At 38.0% G+C, this 23,748-nt stretch overlaps 1 protein-coding gene across 3 annotated transcripts in view; it reads right to left on the bottom strand.

The window, feature by feature from the left end:
- Positions 1-12,218: 12,218 nt before the first annotated feature.
- Senp6 (SUMO specific peptidase 6) overlaps positions 12,219-23,748 on the bottom strand; it is an 83,929-nt gene continuing 72,399 nt past the window's right edge. For all 3 annotated transcript variants that reach the window (XM_050126446.1, XM_050126451.1, XM_050126458.1), the window contains 5 exons: positions 18,016-18,119; positions 15,647-15,735; positions 14,245-14,313; positions 14,001-14,151; positions 12,219-12,741 (listed from right to left, as the gene is read on the bottom strand). In XM_050126446.1, coding sequence (XP_049982403.1) covers positions 12,532-12,741; positions 14,001-14,151; positions 14,245-14,313; positions 15,647-15,735; positions 18,016-18,119 — 623 coding nt within the window. In that variant the 3' untranslated portion in view covers positions 12,219-12,531. The remainder of the gene's footprint in view (positions 12,742-14,000; positions 14,152-14,244; positions 14,314-15,646; positions 15,736-18,015; positions 18,120-23,748) is intronic.

Raw genomic sequence — 23,748 nt, 5'->3', positions numbered from 1 at the left:
ACAATGGCAATGGGTTTTTGATCCTACTGCACGTACTGGCTTTGTGGGAGCCTAGGCAATTTGGATGCTCACCTTACTAGACCTGGATGGAGGTGGGTGGTCCTTGGACTTCCCACAGGGCAGGGAACCCTGTTTGCTCTTTGGGCTGATGAGGGAGAGGGATTTGATTGGGGGAGGGGGAGGGAAATGGGAAGCGGTGGCGGGGAAGAGACAGAAATCTTTAATAAATAAATAAATAAAAATAAAAGAAAAAAAAGAAAACAGAACTGGCAGGCATGGTGGCTGCGAGGTAGAAACAAGCAGATCTCTGTGAGTTCGAGGCTAGCCTGGTCTCCATACTGAATTCCAGGACAACCAGCAGCCAGGTCTATGTAGAGATACCCTATCTCCAAAAAAAGAAAGAATAAGAAAATAAAACAGGTTATAGCCTTTTTTTCCTTGTTCCTGAAGGTTGACACACTGCATGTTCCCCGCATGGCAGCACCACGCCAAGGACATTAGAATGATTATAATCAGGACTATAGTGAGCATTTGGCTACCAGCTCTCAGAACTCCCATCCCTTTTGTGGAGAAGCCTTCGTTTTTATGTCTTGGAAGATGCTGAGATCTCCTTGCTTGGGAAAGTGATTTGGGCCCAAGTCCTTCTCACCACCTACAGCTGGAGCCAGCACTGGCACTGGGACCGGCCTAAGCCATCAGGAAACTTGGGCAAAGCAAGATAAAGCTTCAGAGACGGGGACAGATGACTCACAGCAGTGCGGGCTGCTGTGTCAGCCAGGATGGCCAGTGACTGCAGTAGCGACGTCCTGAGATGGCCCTCACGTCCTGCACACCTGGTTCTCCACTCTTCCCAGCGGTGCTGAGAGTCTGTGGGCTTCAGTCAAGCTTACAAACGTGATGATGGGCGAAATCTGGCTGAAGTTGAAGTCAGGTCATTACTCTGTGAATTCTGTAACGCTTTGTGCACTTCAGGCTGTTGCTAACTAGAGGAGAATATTTAACTCCAGTAGAGTCAATGAGGAACTTCCGGGGCAGTGGTTCCTTGATACTTCCTTGATCTATTTCAGTGCTTTTTATGATCTAGTGCTTTTTATGGAATCTATGCATTGCATACAGTGATGATGGGTTTCACAGGGAGAGAATTCTTTAAATGTCATTCACTTCTACTGTATGCATCCATGCCTCTCTTTTTTCATTTTCCTCTTCCCTGTCTCCCTCTAATCACATATATGTATATATAAACATAAGATGTGTATGTATTTTTTCTAAGTAACATTATTTTGCTAACCTATTAAAATTTCTTCTTGGATTTTATATGCCAGATAAAATAAAGATCTCAGTGACATAGACAACAAGCCTTTGCTTTCCTCCTGGGACACTTGGGGAAACTGTAGTTCAAGTTGCTGGTCAATCCCATCTGTTTTAGGTGTCTCATTCCAGAGTTCAAGATAGTGGCACAGTGGCTGTGTGGGAGGGTTCATGTGGTGCCATTTGAAGTCAGAGAAAGTCAGATGACCAAGGGCAGGATAAAAATTTATATCATAGATATGTGGATATCAAATATTGCCAGATAATTATAGCCCAGCAATCATATATCATATTATATGTGTGTGTGTGTGCGTGTATGTGTGTATAAAATTCAAGTTGATTTTTTAAAAAGTTAGAATCTAAGCTATGGAGACGCAAATAAGAGCATTTGATGCAGAAACATAAGACCTGGGTTCAAATCCCCAGTGCCCAAGTAAAAATTAGCCATAATCTTATGTTTGCAACCCCAGAGTTGATGATGGCAGAAATGGGAGATCCCAGGAGGTGACTGGCCAGTTAGTCTGCTCTCAATGCTTTGCTTCAGGTTCAGTGAAAGACCTTGGCTCCGGGGAGCTGAGAGCAACAGAGCAAGACACCCAACATCCTCCGCTGACCTCCACAGGCACATGGGTCTGTGCGCCAACACATAGGTGGATATCCACACAAATGGAAAACTGAAATAAAGAGCCGGGGAGGTGTTCATCAGGAAAAAGGGCTGGCTGCAGGCCTGGGAACATGAGCTAGAATCCATGCTTAAAGCTGGGTGCAGTGGCTTGCATCTGAGATTCCAGCACTCCTCTAACGAGATGGGAGGCTGACACAGGAGACCCATGGGCTCGCTATCCTGGAGTACACTGCATAGTAAAAGCAACAACAACAAAAACCAGCAAGAGAGACCCTGCTTCACTTCACAAGGTATGAGGCTAGAATCAACCCTCCCAACATTGTACCCTGACATCCTCAGGCATGCTATGGCACATGCACCCCTGTGATGAAATAACATCAATACACATTCTAATAAAATTCAACTCTAAGCAAATAAAGTAGAATACATTTCCAGAAGGCATGTGGAAGACTTTCTAAATGGTGTTTGAGTGTGAAATGTTCCCCACAGGCTCATGTCTACACTAGTGACAATATTTATAGAATATTGTTATGGAAACCTTAAGAGGCAGAGACTCACTGGAGGAGGAGGACCCTGCGGGCAGGTCTTTCAGGTTAATAGTCCTGCCCTACGTTTGGACGGCAGAGCTCCTGACTGCAGATGCGTGTGGTCACCCCCTCTTCCCTGCTCTCATGCCTTCCTCGCCATGACGGACTTCTTCACAGAAGTCTTCACAGAAGTCGCTTCTTGTCAGGTATCTTGTCACTGAAGCCAAGAAAGCAACGAAGACACTAGATACTATTTTTTTTTCAATCTGACAAGATGTTGCAGGGGTGTGCTCACATTGTGACTTTTCATTGTGTGTACATTATGTCTGTCTCTCCTTCTCTCGTCACATCCCTGTTTGTTTGTTTACTTTTTTGGCTACTTGTTCTTTTTGGGGGCTTCCACCCAACTCCCAAATAAATACACATGGAGACTTATTCTTTCTTATAAATGCCTGGCCTTAACATGTTGTTTCTAGCCAGCTTTTCTTAAATTATCCCATCTACATTTTCCCTCTGGGCTTTTATCTTTATCCTATATACCTTTCTTTACTTCTTACTCCATGACTTGCTGTGTAGCTGGGTGGCTGGGTGGCTGATCCCTGGAGTCTTCCTCCCCTCCTCTTTTTTGTTGTTGATCTCTCTTTTTTTAATATTTATTTATTATGTATACAATATTCTGTCTGTGTGTATGCCTGCAGGCCAGAAGAGGGCACCAGACCTCATTACAGATGGTTGTGAGTGACCATGTGGTTGCTGGGAATTGAACTCAGGACCTTTGGAAGAGCAGGCAATGCTCTTAACCACTGAGCCATCTCTCCAGCCCCATTGTTGTTGATCCTTCTTCTTTTCTTGCTCTTTTTCTCCTTCTGTTTATTCTGCCTGCCAGACCCGCCTATCCTTTCTCCAACCTTGCTATTGACTGTCCAGCTCTTTATTAGACCAATCAGGTGTTTTAGGCAGGCACAGTAACACAGCTTCACAGAGTTAAACGTATACAATATAAAAGAATGAAACACATCTTTGCATTATTAAACAAATGTTCCAGAGCATAAACAAATGTAACATATCTTAAAATAATATTCCATAACATCCCTTCCTGCTCATCCCCCCCTTTCTTTCTGTTTTCTGTTGTTTAGACAGGGTCTTGCTGTGTAGTCCTGCAACTCCTAGTGATCTGCCAGCCTCCATCCTTAGTGTTGGGATAAAGGTACATGCCATCATGACACAGTTGCTTCTTCTGTTTTAAAGAGATAGAATTTTGCTCTGTTGCTCAGACTAATCCCAGCTCCCAGGCCCAAGTGACCCTCCTTCCCTATTGCCCTCTCAGTGAGAATTCCAACACTTGACCTGTTGCGAGACACTTTCAAACTGTGTGGCACATGCCCTCTGTGATTTATAAATTCTTTTACCAACCCAGAGGCTTCTGGGACTTGAAGATTGGTTGTTTGTGAAAGCTTCATTTCATAGGCACAGTTCAGTCACTAGGTACTGGTAATGATGTCCAGCCATCTCCTCCTCTCTAGAGGTCTGGGTCTGAGATATAAGAATAAAAAGAAAGTCACAGTGAAAGTGACATCAGGAATATATTTAAAGATAGAGAGGAAGCCAGTATGAGCTTTGGTCACCTTGACCTTGACTGCAGGCATCTGAACATGAACACAGTGTCCAGAAGCTCGAGATGCCTTCAGGAGGTTGTGTTCATGTTGTGGATGCTTGCTAGGTATGAGAGTTTGCATGTAATTGGCCCCCATAAGCTCATAGAGAGTGGCACTATTGGGAGGTGTGGTCTCGTTGAAGAAAGTGTGTCACTGTAGAGGGCAGGCAGGCTTTGAGGTCTCTTTTGCTTACGCTTTGCTCAGTGTCACAGACCATTTCCTATGGTCTCTGATCAATATGTAGGCAGCACCCTGTCTGCCTGCACAATGCCTGGCTCCCCACCATGATGATAATGGACTAAACTGAAAACTGTAAGTTGCCACCTCAATTAAATGCTTTCCTTTATAAGAGATGCCATGGTCATGGTGTCTCTTCACAGCAATAGGAACCCCAACTAAGACACTAGGCACCCAGCCCTCTCAGGCTATGGCTTGACTAGTCGCCCCAGCTCACAGGTTCCTTACTGCTTTATTGCTGCTGAGCTAATTAGGAATGGAGGAAGCTGGGCTGGTGACGTGCCCAGTGGGTAAAGGCAGAGTCCATGCAAACCTGAGAACCTGAATTCTGTCCTGGGATCCACGAGTCACTTCTGCGAGTTGTCTCTGACCTCTGTACACTCCCTCCACCATTAAAATACATAAACGTAGTATATGCCTGCTTCTGCCTCGAGTGCTGGGATTAAAGGTGTGTGCCACCACACCCAGCTAAAATTCTAATATCTACTATCGTTAAATAACAAACTACTATCGTTAAATGCAATTGTGTTAGCAAGGTTTACTGCTAGGAAAATATTAACATTTCTACAGTATTGCCTTCCTGTTTAAAAACTGCCCTTCAATTTTTGTTTTTTTTTTTTTTTTTTTTTTTTTTTTTTTTTTTTGGTTGTCAATATTATTCTGTATTTTCCCATTCAGTTAACAGACTTTTAGGAAGTTTTTTTGGGTGGGTAGGGTAATACACCTGGCGATCAAAGAACTCGCAGGAGTCAGTTCTGGGGCTCAAACACCAGTTGTCAAACTTATTAGCAGGTACATTTACCCACTGAACCATCTTGCCAAGCCCCATGTTAGCTTTATTCATTATCTTGTTTAAAATTCTTTGCTACCAGTGTGAATATTTTCTTTTCCAATTATTTTTCTATATTCTCATTGTCCGAATTAATTTTGGGTATATTCATTCAGGCACTTTATCTGATTTTCTCATTTGTTCTATTATTTTTTTAAAAAATCTGAATGGAAATGTTCCATTTTCTCCCTGAAATTTTTTTCTTAGCACATTTGCAACAACTGTAAAAGACTACCTAATTTCTTTACATTAAGTTAAATGGTTTTAAGTGCTTTTATAATTTAGTACATTGTTACTTCCTTATATTCTCTCCTCTCCTTCCAGTGTTGGGAGCCCAGAGCTTCTCCTGTGCTTGGCAGCTGAGCTACATCACACTGTTTCCTTCCCTATGACCCCCACCTCCACTAGAACTCTGTTTTACAGGTAGACGGGTTTTTAAGTGAATTGGAGTATTCTCAAGGGCTCTATGGCCTGAAACAATTTGATGTTGCCTCAAAGTTCCAACAGATCTGATTTGCTTGGCGCATGTTTCTGGCATAGGGTCTTGACATTTTTGCCAGCATCTAAGTATGCAGGTTCTAGTCAAATTCTTGCTTCCTGAATCTGTTCTAATGCTTTCAAATTGTGTTCAGGTTGATGTCTCATTTTTAAGTTGCTTTTGTGTCTTAGACACAACTCTTTTGCTTTGAAATTAATTTTTTTCATTAGGCTTAAGAACTTACCATGTATTTATCTTTTTAAAAAGCAGATTTGTGAGTTTGGGTGAATATGGTGGCACGGTGTATAACTTCCCATTCACGGATTCTGTGTGATTTTCTTTCTACTTTGTTGAACAAAATACATTTGATTGTCCTATTTCTTATTTACTTTCTGGTTTTTCAAGACAAGGTTTCTCTGTGTAGCTCTAACTGTCCTGGAACTCGCTTTGTAGAGCAGGCTGGCCTCAAACTCGAGAGATCCGCCTGCCTCTGCCTCCTTAGTGCTGGGATTAAAGGCGTGAATCTCCACTGTCCAGTGGACTGTCCTACTTTAACACTAATTTTCACCTCTCATTTTTTTTCATTCTTTGTCTAATAAAAGGATGTTTAAATCTATGACCTCCACTGCATTTTGTCTATAGCTACCCAGCTTAATGAAATGAATAGATGAGGTTTTAAAAGTAGACATTTCAGGAATCTCAGTAATTTAGCATGAGAAATATGACAGCTGAATGTAAAGCTCGATTTTGTTTTGTTTTGAGACAGGGTTTCTCTGTAGCTTTGGAGGCTGTCCTGGAGCTCACTCTGTAGACCAGGTTGGCCTTGAACTCAGAGATCCACCAGCCTCTGCCTCCTAAATGCTGGGATTAAAGGTGTGCACCACCACTGCCCAGTGTAAATAAATACATCAAGCTGGCACAAACCTAAGTCTTGAAGAAACCCTTATGAATAAAACACTCATCTTCTGCCATATAAATAAACCTCAGTTTCATCACTTATAAAAACCTTGTAAAAATTATTTGCCCATGACAAAAAGGAGCTCCTTAACCAAGATTTAAAAACCAAATAATGTATAGAAATAAATTCTGTTATGGAAAACACATGAAATCTACAAATGAATGATAATGAATGAAAAACTACATTTGCAGCCAGGTTTGGGTTATATAGGCTTATGATACCAGGACCTGCGAGGAGGGGACAGGACACACCGCACTACATAGCAAGCCCCTCCCATGTCTGTAACAAAATGGTACTGTGCTCTGTGAAAGTCAGACATTGTCAGGAAAACCATTCAAACCAGTGGTCAAGACAAGGAACAGTAGCAATAAACAGGAGCACTGCACGCAAGGATTCAAGATTAAGAATTGTTAACAGCTTTAGAGAAAAAACTAGAGACACAATGTCCACTACTGTGGAAGTCACAACACAATCTTCTTCTCAAGAAACGGTAAAAGCAAGTTTTGCTGTCCACCTGGAAGCTAGGTGTATAAACTGAATGGCAGCAACGCAGCTTCTACTGGGAAGCTTCGAGTTGATATGTTGAAGAAGGAAAGAAGCATCAGGCAGAGCTCAACAAGGAAGGAGCAGAGACCCCCTCCTTCCTCTTCACTTCTCAGGACACCTGTTATGACCTGTAAAGGGTAAGTCCTGAGATTCTGTGTTTCTACAGCACAGGCAAAACTAGAGTGGTGAACAAAGTGAGACAGGGCTAAATCATTTCCAAGAGACACTGCTGAAACAAGGGTCTACAAAGTGTTTATAAAAGTCATCCTAGTTTCATAAGAAAGATGCATCTTAATACATTATGTAAACGCATAGAAAAATAATACGAATACTGGGAAAGGGAAACCACAAAAAGAGGTAGGAAAGAAAAGTTCAGAGCATAATAAAAACAACCCAAAACTTTAATTACACGTCTCAGTTCAGGTATAAAACACAGGTAGCAGAAGACAAGCTCATACAATACTTCAGCAAGCCAGTGCGGGGATGCTTGGTGCATCGGGCTTCCACAGCTGACTGCAATGTTACTAAGAAATCATGCACATAAGTGGTTCTCAAGTGTGCTCTTGCCTGTAATCTGTTAGGTCTGTAAATTTGTAGACTGCACTGCACACCTGAGTCAGTAACCAGGGACCAGACTTGGCAACTTATTTTTTTGTTTTGCATTGAGACAAAGTCAAGTTTATTTGATAGGAAAGTCTTATTTCAGGGGTTAAAATAAGAAAGTCCTTAGAAATGAGGTCCTTTATTAGACTGCCATTTAACACTTTTCTTCTAATATGCAAATTATTCCCTACTTTCCCTAAATTCCCAATACCTAGGTCCGCTCCACTAATTCTGTTTTGTTCCCCGTGCCTGCTCTTTCCTTGGGTCCAATCAGCTGACATGAGGAGACAGGGAGTGGCAAGTCAGTGTAGAACTGGAGTAACTTAGTTTGGACATCAAGAATGAGTTGCTCTTAATTTAGACCCATCTAGTCTTTTTCTGTGACGGAACATTGGTATTTAATTCTAATTTACATCTTCCTTTCATGAGGCTTGTATTTAAAAATAGAAAGCTTTGTCTAAAAAGAAAAATTAATGTTCTTTATCTCTTTGGTAACGTCACGAGTTTTAGAAATGATTTGGCTTTTAAACTTATGTTAGTAACATCTAACATTAATCTCGTTTTTAAGTGCTTGCATTACCTTTGAATTGTTTGTTTTAAGAAACAAGCAATGAAAGTTCTGATTGGGATAAAAAACAGTCTTTCATGTTCTAGCTGCATGTTCCTAAGAAGAACATTTCATATGGGACCACTCTGTCTTCCCAGGATTCCTACCACACAGGTATATTATTCCAGGCCACACCTTGGGAACTCAGTTTCATTACTGCTTTCATTTTGGTCCCATTTTCATCAATAAACGAGCTTTTCTGCATGCACATTTGACTGTGTTATTCCTGTCGAAAATGCTTCTGTAACTTTTCACAGTAATGATCAAGATTTTGACGTGGCTACAAGGCCCTGCATGATTAGCTTCCAGCCCCCCTCTCTACTTCACACGAGGCATTCTAGTAAACTATGCAAATATCTAGACATCACTTTAAAAATAGCGTAATTCAGAGCAACCCCTTACACCCCACTTCAGAGATGAAGACTCTACCACAGTGCACCTCTAGAAAAATCACCAATATCTTACTGGTACCAAATTTATCAAGTGAAGGTTAACTTAGCAACTTTAACGCTGTGAATAAAACGAACTTTCTTGGGGACCTATTTGTTTCACAAAATGGAAGTACATTTTGTGAAACGAATCTCCTAAGATTAAGGAAGTGAATTCATTCACCTAAAATGCTCTACACAACGCCTATCATTCAGTAATGCTTTATTAATGAAGTAATTGTCATTTTAAGCCAAAGCACTTTCTTTCTACTTCAAGACTTTACTCTTCCTCTCCTAGACTACCATCAGTGGCCTAAATGTCACCCCTTCAGGAAGTCTCTAACCTTCTGAGATGGGGAGATTCCTGTCTTTATACACACTGCTTTTTATGGCTGGCACTCATTTGCGAAGGCAATTAATGCTGCTTCCCACCACACTGGGAAAGCAGGAAGATGGTGTCTACTATTTGGTTCTCTACTTCATACTAGGTGCTCAAAACACTGAAACTTTAAAGTTTTTTAAAATCTAATTAAATTCTTCTGGTACCTGTATAAAGCTAATTATGATAACATCTTTTATTATAAATTTAAACAACTTTCAGTAAGACAAGTTTAGAATATTCAAAATATATTAATAAAGCTATTTCAGTTTACAAAAGAATGCTTTTTTGCACAAATTTTGATGGACGAAAGACAAGTCTTTAGGTATAAAGTTCACCAATAACAATTTAGTTCTAATGTAAAGAATGGAATGGAAGTCAGAGGGAATCCAATCTCGTAGGAAAAGGTTCATGGAAAGAGGAGAGGCCTCCAAACAACCTTCCAATTCACTTCTGTATTTTTACAGAATTTCTATGTCCAAATGTGTTGGGATTTGATGATTTTACAAAAGATTACTTATCATCAATTCTTTCTCCCCTAAAGGAATGCACTAATGTGAAAAAATTGTAACTTTTTCCTTACAAAGGTTATTTTCATGATTTAAAAAAAAAAGCTTCACATAAAACTATTTCACCAGTGCCCAGTTACTTTCAAAATTCTAAATAATAAATTCAACTATTGAAAAATGTTTTTTAAACCTTCAGATCAGTTTCAAAACCATCTTCTTTTGAAGTTAAGTTCACAAGACATCTTAAGTTGTTCACCCTAGTTCTGGGAATGAAAAATATGGCCAAACTATATATAGTGGTTTGTAATTTCACTTAATAATCCTTCACACTAGTTACCACACTAAAGACTTTGAGAAGCCTGTGGAGAAGTTGTTTAACTTGCTTAAAGCTGTTCTCCACAGCAGATCCTGGACATGGAATTGGTAGTCTAGAGTGTGCCCTCATGCCATATAGCAGCTTTGATGACAACTTGCTCTACACAAATGCCACCTGCCTCATCACTTACAGGGTCATTTCTCTCCTACAGGTACATCATTTCACAAACTCTTGATTAAAACAAACTCAGTGAACTCAATTAATCTTAAGAATAATTTTAAGAGAACTGTTACTCTATTTACTTTCTATCTTGACACAGTTTTCAGAGTCTACAAATAGGCTTTATGGAGAAAAATACTTAATTCCTTTTAGAGACAAAACACAAGGCAAACATTTTATGCTTTCAAGTAAAACCTTCTACATTTAATTGACTCAGTTCAGCACAAGCTGCATGCAAAGAAAAACTAAATGTTTCAGGTTTGAGTGGAACTGAAGTTAACTCCATCATGTTCGTGGCTGTCTAAAGAAAGCACGTCAGCAAAGCCAAAGGGACGAGACTGGCTAAATACCTTTCCTCCTAAACTACCAGCAGCTCAGACACATACAAGTTTTATGGCAAGTAATCTAAAACTCTTCTAAAAATGATTAACTGTTACTCTACCCAACAAGAAACCCAATCCAGCAGCTCTATCTAATTAGTGAAGTCACCAGATAGCTTCATGCAGTTCTGGTGTCAAATGACAAGACTTGCGACTGCAAAGTTCTGTCTCACCGCTTGGACTACTCACACATTTCAAAGGGAGATCTCCACTTCAAACTATTTATACATTCTTTATTTTTTCATGTTGAAATGAAAAATACTGAACAGAAAGAGCCTGAGGGACAAGCTGTAATTTTACTTTATCAAATTATCTAACACTATAAAATATAGCAATTAAGTGTCAGACAAAAACCACAGGCATTTTAGGATAGTTTGTTTATTTTGAGACAGTGTCTCACCATATTGTGGGCTGATCTTAACCTCCCAGACTCAGGCTCAAGTACTTCAGCCCCTGAGCAATTGGCCTTAACTGGCATGTGCCAGTGTACCTGGTCCTTACAGTAACTTTTCCAGTTCCCTCAAACTGAGGCAAAATAGAGTTTATTTAAAAAACAAAAGTTTGTCAATTTTGTTTATACTTTCTATTAAGTTTTTTTTAAAAAAAAAATTCCTTTGTTGTATTTTTTTGGTCTTCACTATAATTTTGTTGTTATATGGGCATTTAAAAAAATCACTAACAAAAATGACTTAAAACACATATTTTAAGTCTTACACTAAACTTGAAAGGAATAAATACCATTCATTTGTGAAAATAATTTCTACATATACAAGCGATGACTCTATGAATTACTAATGTGGCATCAAAAGCTTCATATTTGTGTATTATTATTATTATTATTATTATTATTATTATTATTATTATTATTATTATTTGCTAATGGGGACTGAAACAAGGTCTCCACCTTGTTAAGCATGCACTCTACTGAACTACAGGCCCAAACCCACATTTTCTCAACCTAATGGAAAATTAAAAATAAGAGTTTTTGCTGCATTATGCAATTAGAGGATGCTTGCATTTTAAAATAATTTAGAGGAAAACTCAAGCACAAGGTCTGATACATTATCAAAACAATGTGAACAAAATAATGAAAAAATAGCAGAAGTTACCAAAAATAAATTCCTATTTGAATTCCTGTGTTTACACAGATTAAAAATGTTTCACTAGTTCTATCATACAGACTGCAGCATACTGTAAGATAAAAACACAAAAGTAATATTGGCTATTTGAGATTCAAGCTGCACTTGCCAGGATAGTTTTCACCTGAGTCACAGAGTATATGCCAGCGCAGTTATGCTTTATGAGCAGAAGTCAAGGCGTACTGTCTTTGATTGCTCTTAATATTGTTTAAGTGTCTGTGTAAAAGTATAAATATTCACTACATTTTGGGGGTTCTCTGAACACATGAAAAAGCATGAATTGAAAAGATGTTAATTTTTCTTGCTACGCAAGCATATAAAGACGGATTTTAGTCTAAAATGTTTCTGATGATTAATATTTTCACATTTTTGAGTATTTTAGAACAGAAGTTTAAAAAAATCATAGACACTTATATATATATTCCCATGAAATAAAATCACACTCTGAGGAATTATACAAGTTCACTAAAGAATATCAAATTAATCGTTTCCTCCTATAAATAGTTTATTTGTGTTTAGAAGTTGCAGTTTTAGTATTATTAACAGAAAATACATAACAAAGGTTTCCTAAAAGTGAAAAAAATAATTATAAATGTTGGAAAAATTGGCCTCATTAACATATTTACAGACTTTTACTTAATACATAATCCTTTGGAAATTACTTATGTGACATTTTTACAGCATTAACCCTCCCCAAATCTCTGAGTAGTGAGCACTTTGGCTCTTTACTGTCTATAACCAAAGTTGAATGCCATGTGATTTCTGAAGCTAGAGCCCCAGCTTCCTGGTCACTCTGAGACACTGCTGGCATACTGCTCTGCTCCTTCCCCTGCGGATGTTTCTGCTGAGAAAGTGTCCTTCAGCAGCTTCTTCTCTTTACTCTGCTCTTCCTGCAATTTCAGAATTATGTTTCGGATTTCTTCTCTTTTTGTTTTCATTCTGGGGGGAGGAAACCAGTTCACCAAATTCATAGGGAGCTCAAAACTTAGTATTGGATTCTGAAAATAAGAAGATTAAAAGCCTATTAGAAAATTATAATGAGTAACATTTGAATTTTAACTAGAGCAACACTTAAAAGTTAAGTATCAGCATGTATCCACTTGTTATGTTTCATAAGTCGGGTACTGAGTTAGGCACTAGAGATAAAAGCACTAATGGATTATGAAGCTTACCATCTAGATTAAAGGCTGGCAGACTACAGTTATTGGGCTCAGTTCTGCCAATACCTTATTTCTGCAATCTAGTTCTCTTTTTCAAGCAGAAGCAAACAAATTCACTAATAGTTTGTAGTTGTTTGTACAACACTAGAACTCAAGAGTTGCTAGAGTCTCCACAGCTGCAAAACACAAGTCCTGCCTGAGAAAAGAATGCCAGCATTTGTATCTGTGCTAGATACAAAGATAACCGACCTTGGCAAGCATTCTGACAGGAAAGCATGAAGCGCAGTAGAATAAACACCACCAAACCTGGAGAGCAAGTAAATGGTAGCCAGCAAAGAATGACAGCAGCATCAGGCAAGTGAGCTTTGAGGCCTGGAGACATGGCACAGTAATAAACAGAATGACTTCTGACTGGCTGATACACAGCTATGTATAGAACACCAGAAGAGTTTCCTTCTTTAGCTCATTAGCACCAGGGAGCCACTAAATATAAACCTGGTGAGAATAACCTGATAAGAGTTTTCAGAAAATGGCCGTGAAGGGAGAAGACAAGAGAATCTCACTAGCATTCTGGACTTAGAAAGTGGCAGCAGGAACAGTAATGTACACACATGACTTTAAAAGAGAGTCAGTGGTTTGTTCAATGGACAGTGGTTAAGAAGGAGTCAAGGGAACATAGAATTCTAAGAGAGGCGTGTGGAGAGCCACGCTGCAGGCCAGGAGTGAAAAAGGAATAGTCGAAAGGGTGCTGTAGGTCAGAAGAGCTTTGAATAAGGGTATGGAGGATATCAGATTTAAAACGCTCGAGAGGCAATAGCATGTGTGTGGAGATGGGAATGGAGAGACAGCATAAATCACAGGTGAGATTTGCTAAGATAGAAAATAAGCTGGTGGAGAGGTTGATAAGAGATGATCGACAGGCCTGAGACTTGAGATCAATAATCACAGTATTTTTATATCTTAAAAGGCCTCTAACTTGCAAGTTTCTGTTCCTTAGAATCATTTTTAAGATGAATTAGTTTCTTACTGTATTCTTTACATGAAGGTCAAATATCTATATTTCACTATTTCACCAGATACAATGACCTGAAACTCACCTCAAAAAAGCTCTCTACATACTGCAGTATGTATACGCCACAGTCGCTGAAGTTGTTCTGCTGTGGAACTTTGGGGTTGGAACCCCTCATAACATCTTTGGAAAAACTTCTTTTGCTTCCTTTTTTAACCTCCCATTCCACTTCTAAATACCTACAACAACACACATGTAGCAAGAACACACATACTTGTAAATACTGCATCCACTATAGTATATCAAACAGGTAGTTATAGTTTTGAACTTACTCTCTTAGAATTTTGACAACATTTGACCGAGAAGGGCCTCTAAGTGAGTCCATAAGGAGGATACAAGGTCTGCAGATATAAATAATAAAAGTTAAGTATAAATTATGATGTTACATATGCATGAGAAAAAACAGTGAATTTATGATTAAAAACCTTGAAATATTCTTTTGTTTCAGTAATGAAAACAAACGTTCAGACATAGGAAATTTAGATATCTATGATAATATTAAACATTGTTACAGAATAGTAATGTAACTCCAGCATAATAAAAAAGGAACCATATATAAGTAAGTATTGTGTGTGAACTTGTATATGCACATGCATATGCCAAGGCAACCTGAAGGGGATCATTAGACTCATATCATCAGTCTTGCCAGCAAATGTCCTTACCTGCTGTATGGCAAACCAAATAGCTAATCCTAAGAATTTGTTTATGACACAATATTTTTTTAGGCAAGATTTTATTTTAGAACAGTCTATGCAACTCACATATAATCTTCAGAATTTTAATTCTGTAGAAGTATGCTGTAAACTCAAAATAAATGAGGAAATCTAACGTGCCAAAATAAGTTTAAAATGATCATCTTTTCTCTTCTCCATTCTACCTCCCCCATCTTTCTCTCTACGCTAAGGTTTAAATGCAGAGCTTTGGATATGCTAAGCACACATCTAACTCTGAACTACATTGATCAGGCCTGATATAGAGCTCTTAACTATCAGTTATATTTTCTCTAAATATCTGTATTTTCTTTTATAAATAAAATTTTCAAGGTCCATTATGCAGTTTTTGCTAACATTTTCCACAGCAAAGTAAAAGAAGCAATCTGTATCACTTAATGGTTTGGGAGTCTTTACAGCACACATGTATTTCTGGAGATTGAGAATGACGTATTCCATCTTCAGGCTTCCGCCTGCACCCTATCCTTTTAGTAATGCACACACAGTCTCAGATACACCAAGCCATGAAGCATGACAGGGTGCAAGTCTGAACTTCCTCTCTTAGAATTCTGTCCAATCTGAGTGAGTTCTAAGTAGGAAACATGTCTGCAGGATGGGCCGGCCTTTAGTAACTCTGCCCACATAAAGTAGCTATGGAACTAACATTAACTGCCAACTGCATGTTACTGGAGGTTTTTTTTCTCAAAAACATCATATACACAGTTGTAGTGGTTCATCATGAAGATGTGTAAGCATCTGTGGGAGCAGAGGCTGAGAAAATTACAAAGAGGAGACCAGAAATAGCATCCCTGTTGGATCCTGGATAGCACACCAACTTTTCCTCCTTGACCCTGAGAATACCTGTGAATTCTTCTCAAGTAAGAATTGTTCTGTTGTGTTTTATTCTATGACTCAAAAAAAAAAAAAAAAGTCACACAGATTGCAGGATGCAGTCAATGCTTACTGTTTACAGACAAGAGGTTTTAAATGCCACTGTCCTATTTCTGAATTGTAGTTTTCATCAGCAAGGAGTCCATCATCGCTGCTATCATCCTATAAAAGACAGCCTTTGGTTAATAGAAGTCTGCTATCGAAATAACTAATAATCTAAGAAAATAGCATTGCACACAAAACTCTTTCCAATAAAATGGCAACACTTCTAGTCCCAGGGAGATAAGTGACTTAGAAAATCCAGCCTGCTATTCAAGTTCATTCAACGCTAAAGCAACAACATTAAAGATCTCTTTGTTGTTATTATTATGTGCATGTAAAGTGTATATGCATGTGAACAGGCAGGTGGGCGTCAGAGGACAACTCTGTGGCGTCAGTGTTCTCTCTCTTCCAAACTTACATGAGTTCTGAATACGCCTTAGGTTTTCAGCAGGTGCAACAAGACCTCTGCCCAATAAATAATCTCACCAGGACAAACTTTCGGATGTTTACATATGGTGAAGATGGATTTATGCTAGTTTTTCCTTTCCACTCAATTTTGTGAAGGAAAAAGGTCATGTCTGAATTATCTATTGGCAAATAATACAGTGCTGGAAAATATAAGTTATATCCTTTCCACTACATGAGCATCCCAGTCTGAAGTGCAAAGTACTGCTAAGAAATTGGTTCCAAATTTCCAATATTTGTATATGTCTCTCATCATGTAAAGCCTACATAAATTGTTTAAATGTAAGAAACTCAAAAATCTAGGTGGTGGTGGTGCATGCCTTTAAGCACTCGGGAGGCAGAGGCAGACAGACCTCTGTGAGTACAAGGCCAGCCTTGTCTACAGAACAAGTTCCAGGACAGGCTCTAAAACTACACAGAGAAACCCTATCTCAAAAAACCAAAAAAAAAAAAAAAAGAAAAGAAAAAAAAAAAGAAAAACAAGTAACAACAGCAACTTTAAAATCTCAATCATATCTCAGTCCACATTTCTGAATAGGACTACTGAGGTCTGTACCATTTACAGTACTTGGTTTACAGTGGGCACCTAGTCTTCCTTTGCATAGAGCAGGTACCTGTTAAGTAAACTAATTAATGAGTACCTTACAGCTATGCATTCTAAACTAGGGATAACACATAGAACACCAACCCCTACCAGAATGAGCAAGAAGGAAAACTGTACAGCATAAAGTATCTTCACACTAGGTCAACAACTCAAAGTCCGTCCTAGCACTGAAACCAGAAACCCGTCTGATCTCCAGGACACACACGGAGAAAGGAGAGAAACGACTCCTGCAATTGTGCTCTGACTCCCACACGCACACTGTGCTTGCAGGTGTGTCCAACAAAAAACAAATATAAATTTTAGAAAGGGAGATTTAAGGGCTAGAGAAACAGCTCAGTGGTTAAGTGTTCTTCCAGAGGACCCAGATTCTATTCCCAGAACCCACAACTGTCCGTGACTCCAGTTCCAGGAAATCTGATACCCTCATGGATATATATGGAGGCAAAAACACCAATGCAAATAAAGTAAATATAAATAAAAAGAAAACTTAAGAAATAGTATGTTACAGCTTCTCTTGAATTTTTCTCAGAATTTAAATAAATTATCTCTAGAACTATAATTTATTTTTAAGTGTTTATGATACTTATTAGTGTAAATAAGATCTAGGAAATAGTATAGCTCACCTATGGTGATAATTAAATATTACCTATTCTTAAAGTACATGCATATTAAATTGGAAAAAAAGAAAATAGTTACTGGATAAGTAACAAAAAAGGTACTGGGAAAGTGGTGGCGCACTCCTTTAATCCCAGCAACAGGAGGCAGGGGCAGGCAGATCTCTGTGAGTTCAAGGCCAGCCTGGTCTACAAGAGCTAGTTCCAGGACAGGAACCAAAAACTACGGAGAAACCCTGTCTCGAAAAATAAAAATAAAAAAAATAAAAAAATTCTGATTCTGCCATTCTTATGCATACTACAATTATGTATACTATCATAACTGAAAATCTTACCACTTGCCTTTCAGATATCGTTAGATCAAAGGTCAAGAATAGTCCATAAATGTTTTCAAAGAAAACATGATTAACTTTTTATTTTATCCAATACTGGGCACCTAACAAATAGCAAATAAGTGCTCTCCCACTGAGCTGTACATGTACAGTCTCTGATCCAAGAGAATTAACTATATTAAAACTTTTTCAGGCAGTATTAGAATTCAACCCCTAGATCGTATTTCCAACAACAACACTAATACATGCATCATGAAACTGTTAACTAGAAAACTGGGTTTGTTGTGAAATACAACCCAAATACAGAACCCATGTTGTCTGTTGGTGGCTGAAGGAATAGCTTCTCAGATTTTTTAACAGAGTCTGACAAAGCATCTGATTTTACCGGCTCATCCTGATCCTCTGAGAAGTCAATGAGTTCATCTTCCAGCATTTTGCCACCTTCAGCTGACTGATCACCGTAGTTTAGTCTGATTTTGCTTAAGGCATCTGTATCAATAGGAAACACTGTATGATAAAAAGCCTATGACCCAGAGGATAGACTACTGAAATGAATGCCAGTAATGACAGTTGAGGGTACAAAAATCTGCTACAGCATGAAGTACAACAAACATAAAGTAGGTTATTTTTAAATAAAAACATGGATTGCTATCAAATTACAAAATGGTTCTATTAATCTATTATTCAAAATTTATGAAAAAAATAAAAACAAGGTTATATAAATCTGTGTATAAATCTGTTTGTTTGCATGTTTGGGTATGCCCGAAAGTGAAGAGAAAGTTTTAAGAGTCTAAAAAAGAATAATTCCCAAATAAAATTATAAAAGCATAGGAATAGAATACAAGATAGAAAATGTATAGTTTTAAGATTAAAATTATAAAACATGAAAAAACAAAGGGTTAAAAACAGTACAAATAAATAGATTTGCATGTGCACAAATCAGAAAAAGACTATGTCAGGTAGTGGTGGTGGCACACACCTTTAATCTCAGCACTCAGAGGCAGAGGCAGGCGATTCTCTGTGAGTTCGAGGCCAGCCTGGTCTACAAAGTGAGTTTACTAGTTATATACAAGATACCTTAACTGTTTATTTTCTAAGTTTGGTTAAATTACTATTTTTCAGTAAAATAAAATCCCACAAATCAACTGTAGGTGTTGGTACCATACAAGTAAGTGATTTGTAAGGTAAAACTAAATTGATATTCTTAAGTCTATTCTAAGAATCAAAACTGTTAAAAAGCAATTATGTTGGCAAAAGAAGCTTGTCAAATCAATAATTTAACAGAAATTTAAAATTTACCAAAAAACTGAGTTAGAATTTAATACCACATATGTTAATATTGTTTAAAACAGTGTATAACATCTTAAAACTTCCTAAGAATAACTTTTAGGTATTTCAGGTAGAAAAGTTTACTCCAATCTAGGTTTTATATATATAGTGCTATTTTTTATTAACATAAAAACAAGGTATCTTGAGGAAGAAGGTAAGTAAAATGTATTACTGAAAAAAGATATATGAATCAAAATGTGGTCATCAGGAACATACTTAAAATAACTAGCCAAGCACAATGGTAAACCTTCTGTTATACACAATAACCTCTTCAATTTGTCTGTTTCAGAAATTATTTTAAATTTGCTTAAATAAAAATCTGTACAAATCCCCAGGCAATTGACATTAATACAGATTATTTCTAGAAGCAAATCATTCTTATTTATAAAGTACTGTTACATCAATACTTACTTTGTACTAACTAAATTATTCCAAAAACCATCCCAATAAAGTCTTTATGGCCTCTCCATTCTGCATGTGTCTGATTCTCATAAGAATGTAGAAGTTAAGCAGGGTGAGTCTTGGTTAGTACTTGAATGGGAGAAAGGAATTTAAATAATTTAGGTTTTAAAAAGTATCTTTCTTTCAGGCTGGGTATAGTGGTGCACACCTTTAATAGCTGCACTCAGGAGGCAGAAGTTAAGGGATCTCAGAGTTTGAAGCTGATTGCTCTATGCAGTGAGTTCTAGGTTAGTCAGGGCTACAAAGCAAGGCCCTGTCTTAAAAAAAAAAAGTGCATGTATATTGGGGGGAGGCTCGGCAGCTAAGATTAAGAGTTTATTACTGCTCTTCAACAGAATCCAGGTTCAATTCCCAGCACCCACATCAGGAGGCAATTTCAGCTCTAGGAGGATTCCACCTTCACCTCTGACCTCTGGGGGACACCTGCACCTACCCAACACACATATATGTATTTAAAAATAATTTTAAAACAGATAATATATGTATCCTTTAAAAAAAGCAAACATTTATATATTCTCATTCTCTGTGTGTGTGTGTGTGTGTGTTTGTGTGCATATACATACTTCTGTGTGTGTAGATCAAAGCATAATTTTCAGGAATCAGTTCTTTCCTTCCAACATCTGGGCGCCAGGGATTGAATCCAGGTTACGAGCCTTGGTGGCAGACACTTTTACATAGTAGTCATCTCAGCAGCCCAGTAGTTACCTATGTGAGTGTGACTGTAAAATTTAAACCTACATGTTCCTCGTTTCCTTGATCTGGTCAATTATTTTACTTGACGTACAGATGAAAAAAAAATGGCAAGTAGTGGTCTCATACATTAGCTTCCAACAGCTGGCCTTAAAACTGTAGATATAATCCCAATTATTTACTGTGGCATGTTATCTGACACTGTTAGTGAACACTTGTTAACTATATGGATCTAAGAGTTAAAATTATATGAACTATTTAAAATACATCTTTTGAACAATATGGCCAGGCCAAATAGAATTTAGCTACTCAGGCAGTAACCAGAGCACAAACTTTTTATAATCTCCTAACTTTTCATGCACCATCATTGTAAGACCAGTTAACCACATTTAGAGAGCACCCTTACTTGCTGTACTTTTTTTTTTAAAGAAATTTTTATTTATTTATTTGTTTGTTTATTTATTATGTATACAATATTCGGTCTGTGTGTATGCCTGCAGGCCAGAAGAGGGCACCAGGCCCCATTCAGATGGTTGTGAGCCACCATATGGTTGCTGGGAATTGAACTCAGGACCTTTGGAAGAGCAGGCAATGCTCTTAACCTCCGAGCCATCTCTCCAGCCCCTACTTGCTGTACTTTTGAGCCAATGAGCTCTTCAAGCATATGATAAAAGCTAAGGCACCTCACTGTGTGTGTTTGGGTGGTGGGAATCAACCATCTCACTCTAGAGCACCACTTTTCAAACTTTAAGATGCTGCCAGCATTGAATTAAAGATTTAAAAAAAACAGTGTTAGTATTAGCACTCACACAAACAACAAGCTGTTTTGTGAAACACTAGTTTTAACAGATCTTCCCTTTAATTACAGAGATGTAATTGACACAGGTACATCCATATGAAAGGAACTGACATTACAAGCTACAAGAAAAAGACAAACATGTTAATTATGAAACCTACATAAAACATTATTTTGTACTTTAGTCTCCACTATGGTTTTGAGACTGTCTTCAAACATAACTGTCTACTCAACCAAACAACAACTTACGGGGGCACTTTTGGAAATCCTGCAGTCAGTGTACAAAAAGCTCCAAGCTGTGCTCCAATGCATAAAGTCACTCACATCATTTATCTGATCTCATATTAAAGTGGACGATCGTGTTTTTATTAGTATAGTCAGCCCTCTCTATCTATGGGCACTGTCTGTGAATTCGACCAAGTATGGATAAAGAATACTGGACGGTAGAGGTTACAGTATGGTGGTGTACTAATACCAGTACAAGGGAAGCAGGCAGATCTCCGTGAGTTCCTGGCCAGCAAGGATACACAGTGAGGCCCATTCTTTAAAAAGGATATTTGGAGGAAATTTTTGTGTTTGTATTGAACATATACAGCTCCTTTTCCCTTCTGGTTCTTGGAATAATACATTTCAGGGACTGGGAATGCAACTAAGTGAGAGCGCTTGCTTAGCATGTAAAGGTTCAAGCCCTAGCACCACAAATAAAAACTAAGAGAGTAAAAATAGAGCATAAGCATTATTTAAAAAAACTACGTATTTAGAAACTACAACAAACTAGAAGGTTTAAGTAATCTAGAGATGTTTTAGAGTTTAGGGAGGATACAAACATACAAAAAAATGAACACTAAGCTCAAGGAACTTGAGCATCCATGGGATTTAGGGAACTTTTTTGTGGCCAAGTGGGGCTGCAATCAACCTTCCACGAATTCTCAAAACTAGCCATATGTTCACAAGTATGTGTAACTACCACCATCACAATATTATTTTTGATGTTATCATTTAGGTGGTGCCGAGGATTGAACCCAGATCCTCACAAAAGCTAGGTAAGATCTTTACCACTGAGCTGATCAAGCCCTCAAAATCAATTCCAAAGCCTCAAGATAAAAATCCCATATTAACATCCTGTCTCTATATTCCCCACACTCTTGTCTTTTCCTGTTGAAAACCCTAAGCAATCAATCACTACTCTATAAATTTTTGGGTTCTAGAAATTTCATATGAATAATAATTATTTTTTAAAACAAGAATTAAAATGCTGACAATGAAAGAATTTCAGGTTACATACTAGCTTGCTTAAGTACTTTGCTTAATTGTATCCTAACGAACTAGACTGGAAAATAACCTAGACAATGATTTGATGTGTTTGGATTTTAATGACCAATTTTGTTTTTCTTGTTCCCTTTCCAGCTCAACTCATAGCACCAGGACCTTATGAAGCTTATTATATAAAATATCCTACCAAAAGTTCAGCAACATCCTCTTTCCCATACCCTCATCTTTTATGGCTTTTTCAGACAGGATTTCAACATAATCCATGCTGACTTTAAACTTGCCATATAGCCAGTGCTGGCCATCAATTCCTGATTCTGCACTTCCAAGTGCTGGGATTAGAAGCATGACAGATGTGAAATTCCTAATTCACCAATACAAACTGGTAGAGCATCAAAATATGTTCTTTATTTGTAATGTTCCATAATTTTAAATTCCTATTTTTCTATAGCCTAGTTTACCTAACAAAAACTTTTATAGATCTACACATAGTTTAATGTTTGCACTGGAGAAATGACACTGAGTATTATGGATTTTTATGGAACAGATTAAGTTTTTTAACTGACACATAATACCTGAACATATTCTTGGGGTTGGAGGTTGTAGCTCAGTGGTAGAGAGCTTGCCTAGTGGGGCGAGAAGTCTTATGCTTGATACTCAGCAATAAGTGTGAGCATCAAACACAGGGTTTAAAGCTTCCTGGGAAGAGTAAGATGTTCTGATGCACATGTCATCTGAGAGGAGGGAACTTGGAATGAAAAATGCCTCCCTAAGACTGGGCTGTAGGTAAGCATGTAGAGCATTTTCTTAATTTAATGACTGATGGGGGAGGGCCCAGCATATCGTGGCTCCTTGTCCTGAGTTCTACAAAAAAACAAGCTGAACAAGCCAGAAAGCAGCAACTCTCCAAGGCTTCTGCATCAGCTCCTGCCTGTAAGAGGTTTTCAATCTAGACATACAAACTTCACATTTCCCTCCAAGCCCCTTCCCTGCTTGAGTTCTTGTCCTAACTTCCTCAAATGATGAACAGTGATCTGGATGCAGAAGCCAAATAAGCCCTTTCCTCTCAAGTTCCTTTCATCATGGTGTTTTGTCACAGCATTAGTGACCCGAGCTAGGATAAGGCTGAAGTCAACACATGGAGTATTTGTGGGTGGGAGAGGAAAACAATCTGATATCAAAGAATTTTGATCACAACTTTTAGATTTCTGTTAAAGAGGTTAGAAATAATAGTTTAATGGAAGAAAGAACAAATTCACGAGAGCTGAACCAAGTGAAAGGAGAGCGAGGGACAGGGATCCCCACTCTGTCTGAAGGAAGAAGCTTTACTTTCTGCCTTTGGCCATTTGAACTCAATTCACCAATCTAAAAATGGAGAAGACTGAAAAGATTTGTCTTATAAGTTAAGCCTGTGCAACTACTGTGTATTTTGAATATAAGGAATTTTTAATTAAACAAAATGATTCCAAGCTCTTGTAAGTGGAAAATGTGAAGTTTGTATGTCTAGATTGAAAACCTCTTACAGGAATATGTGGAACAGAATTATAAATTTCAAGGTTTATTATTTCTTTG

The sequence above is a fragment of the Alexandromys fortis genome, unplaced genomic scaffold (assembly GCF_014885135.2).
Source record: "Alexandromys fortis isolate MF-2015 unplaced genomic scaffold, M_Fortis_MF-2015_v1.1 scaffold_22, whole genome shotgun sequence".
Lineage (NCBI taxonomy): Eukaryota > Metazoa > Chordata > Mammalia > Rodentia > Cricetidae > Alexandromys > Alexandromys fortis.
The sequence above is the reverse complement of the archived record's forward strand: the minus strand, read 5'-3'. Positions and strand labels throughout refer to the sequence as shown.